Source organism: Palaemon carinicauda, chromosome 6, assembly GCF_036898095.1.
Source record: "Palaemon carinicauda isolate YSFRI2023 chromosome 6, ASM3689809v2, whole genome shotgun sequence".
NCBI lineage: Eukaryota > Metazoa > Arthropoda > Malacostraca > Decapoda > Palaemonidae > Palaemon > Palaemon carinicauda.
In genome coordinates, this window is record NC_090730.1 from 156,757,318 (window position 1) to 156,760,023 (window position 2,706).

Consider the following 2,706-nt stretch of genomic DNA (forward strand, 5'->3'; position numbering starts at 1 on the left):
AAGCGCCATTGTAAGCTGGGCGATGAAGCCAAGCGCCATTGTTGTGCCGGGCGATGAAGCCAAGCGGGCCAGGCGGTGAAGCCAAGCGCTATTGTTGGGCCGGGCAGTGAAGCCAAGTGGGCCAGGTGGTGAAGCCAAGTGCCATTTTAGGCCAGGCGGTGAAGCCAAGCGTCATTGTGTGGGCCGGTCGGCGAAGCCTAGTGGGCAGTACGGTGAAGCCAAGCATCAATTTTTGGCCGGTTGGTGAAGCCAATCGTCATTTTACCCACTTAAACAAGACACGCTCATTCATCATTCAGAGTTTCTTCACCTGCATAGCCAGTCCTTAAGCCTAAAAAAAAAAGACCTTAAACCTAAAAAAAACCTTAAACCTAAAAAAAAAAAACCTTAAACCTAAAAAAAAAAAAGAAGAAAAAGAAGATACTATTCCTTTCATAAAATTGTGAGGGCATCAACTCGCCAATTGTAAGGACCAAAACTTCACTCTGTTCATCCCAGTTCTTCAACCTTCATCAGCAGCCATTTGATATCAGAACACCTTTCCAGACTGACCTGCTCCGAAGAGGCGCAGCTTCCTTCACTAGCTGATTATCTTGGTCCAACCTTTAAGGCCAAGACTGCCTACTAGAAGAATCCTAGCTCGTTCCCTCTGCAGAGCCGGTCTTCTAGATCATTCCCCCAGAACCACCCGAAGGTTGATATCCGAAAGAATAGATCTAGATATCCGACCATTTGTACACTTGACAAACGGCTTGTACTCGTCCATCAAGGTGCAAAGCATACTAGTCTCAGCGGGGTTTCTTCCCTCAGTAGGCCATTGTCCTCCAGGTTATTCCAAGAATTGTAATTCAAGCTGGATAGTAAGCCTTGTATCCTCCAAGCTGGTCAGTCCTTCCAAGTATCCTCCCTGTAGCTGTCTGTCAGTCAGTCAGTTTAAAGATCCCGGGGGGGGGGGGGGGGAATCTCCTTCCTGTGGATGTGATTGAAGTTAGCACAATTATTTGAAGATTTGGTCCTGGCAAAACTCGGCTGAATCTCCTTACCCTCACAAAATAAACTGAAATTAAACTAATATGGCAAAAATATTCTCATGTTTAAAACTTTTTTTGGTGTTTTCATTTTTTCTTCTTTTTTGGGGGATTTTTTATTTTTTTATTTTTTTGGGATTTTTTATTTTTTTATTTTTTTTTGTGTTTTTCATTTTTATCCATTTTCTGATCGAAATATTTAAGTGCCGGTGAGTCTCTTCAGAAGCCATTCGATATGATCAGCTGCTAACTGAACCTGCTTAATAGTACCACTGATGGTGATTGAATGACTATATTCGTGCCTTTGTGGCATATCTATTAAGCTGACTCCACTGTGGCGGGTGATTTCCATCAGCGTCCTTCCTTCCACTCCATATATGGCTCTGTGGAACCTCCTGGGCACATGCAAGTCGACAGTCACGTACCTGTTGAGGCCAGAGTCCCTTGTGGTGGTCACTCTAACCTTTTCACTTTGGAAGGTGATGTGACTACTGTCGGATGAGGAGATGGCCCTTTTGGGCTTCTCGGGTTCCAGGTCAAACACGATAAGTTTTCGTGTAGTTTTTTTAATCTTTTCTTCCTTTTTCTTCTCCTCCTCCTCCTTCTTCTCCTCCTCCTCCTTCTCCTCCTTCTCCTTCTCCTCCTCCTCCTTCTCCTCCTTCTCCTCCTCCTCCTCTTTCTCCTCCTCCTCCTTCTCTTCCTTCTTGTCCTCCTCCTCCTTCTCCTCCTTCTCCTCGTCCGTGGAAATTTCCTTTTTGAGCTGCTCTTCCTGGGTGTTGCTGGTGCCATGGAGAGCGCCTTTTGAGGCTAGTAGCCAGCCAAGCACCTGACCCACACCAGATGCGCCTCCAACTTCCTCCTTCTCAGCCTTACGTCCGGTGGTATCCTGATCCTGTGCCTCGACTACTTTCTCCTCACTTTTATTGTCTCTGTCATCCTTTTGGACATCCTTCTGAACATCCTTAATATCCATTTTTAAACTTGTCTTGTTAAGTCTCAGTTTCGTCATTTGAGGTTTGTTTTCTTCTTTCGTCTTATCTCCCTCTTCAAGTTCCTCCTTGAGTGAAGGGATGATCTCATTTGCCGCAAGCAGCTCGTCCTTGAGACCAACATTTTTTTCAGATTTGAATGTTTCCAGTTCTTGACTCAATAGGATGCTTTTTTGCTCCAAGTCATTCAATTTCAAATTTTCTTTTTTGTAATTTTCTAACTCTTGTAAAATTCCTTTGTAGCGCTCATTCCTGAGGAGATCATTTATTTTTGCCTCATTGAGGCTTTCTTCCAATTCCTGCTTCTGTTCTGAAATCTGCTTTATTACTTCCATTTTCTTTTCAGTGAATATTTCCAGTTTCCTTTTGTTCTGGCGAACTTTATCCAATTTTTCTTTGATTTTAATATTTTCTTTTTCTTTTTCCTTTAATTCATTTTTACATTGTTCCAGGATAACTTTTTGATTGCAGATTTCCTTTTTTAGATGTTCGTTTGTGCGGTCTAGGTCGGCATTCTTTTTGGTCAAATTTTCCATATCGATTTGGTTATCGATTTGAAGACTTCCGATGATGTTACTGAGATGCTGATTCTCTGCTCTCAGCTCTTCATTCTCCTCTAAGAATTTAGATTGTTCTTCCTTTCTTAGACTGATCTCGGCAAAAGCTGCTTCCAGTTCTTTCTGCAGGAA

The 2,706-nt window shown here is 43.0% G+C and overlaps 1 protein-coding gene across 1 annotated transcript in view; it reads right to left on the reverse strand.

Moving 5' to 3' along the window:
* Positions 1 to 284: 284 nt before the first annotated feature.
* LOC137643296 (uncharacterized protein PF3D7_1120000-like) overlaps positions 285 to 2,706 on the reverse strand; it is a 2,737-nt gene continuing 315 nt past the window's right edge. The window contains exons 1-2 of the mRNA XM_068376135.1: positions 1,860 to 2,706; positions 285 to 331 (exon numbers count right to left, since the gene is read on the reverse strand). The exon at positions 1,860 to 2,706 is cut by the window's right edge and continues 315 nt beyond it. Of these exons, the coding sequence (XP_068232236.1) occupies positions 285 to 331; positions 1,860 to 2,706 (894 nt within the window). The remainder of the gene's footprint in view (positions 332 to 1,859) is intronic.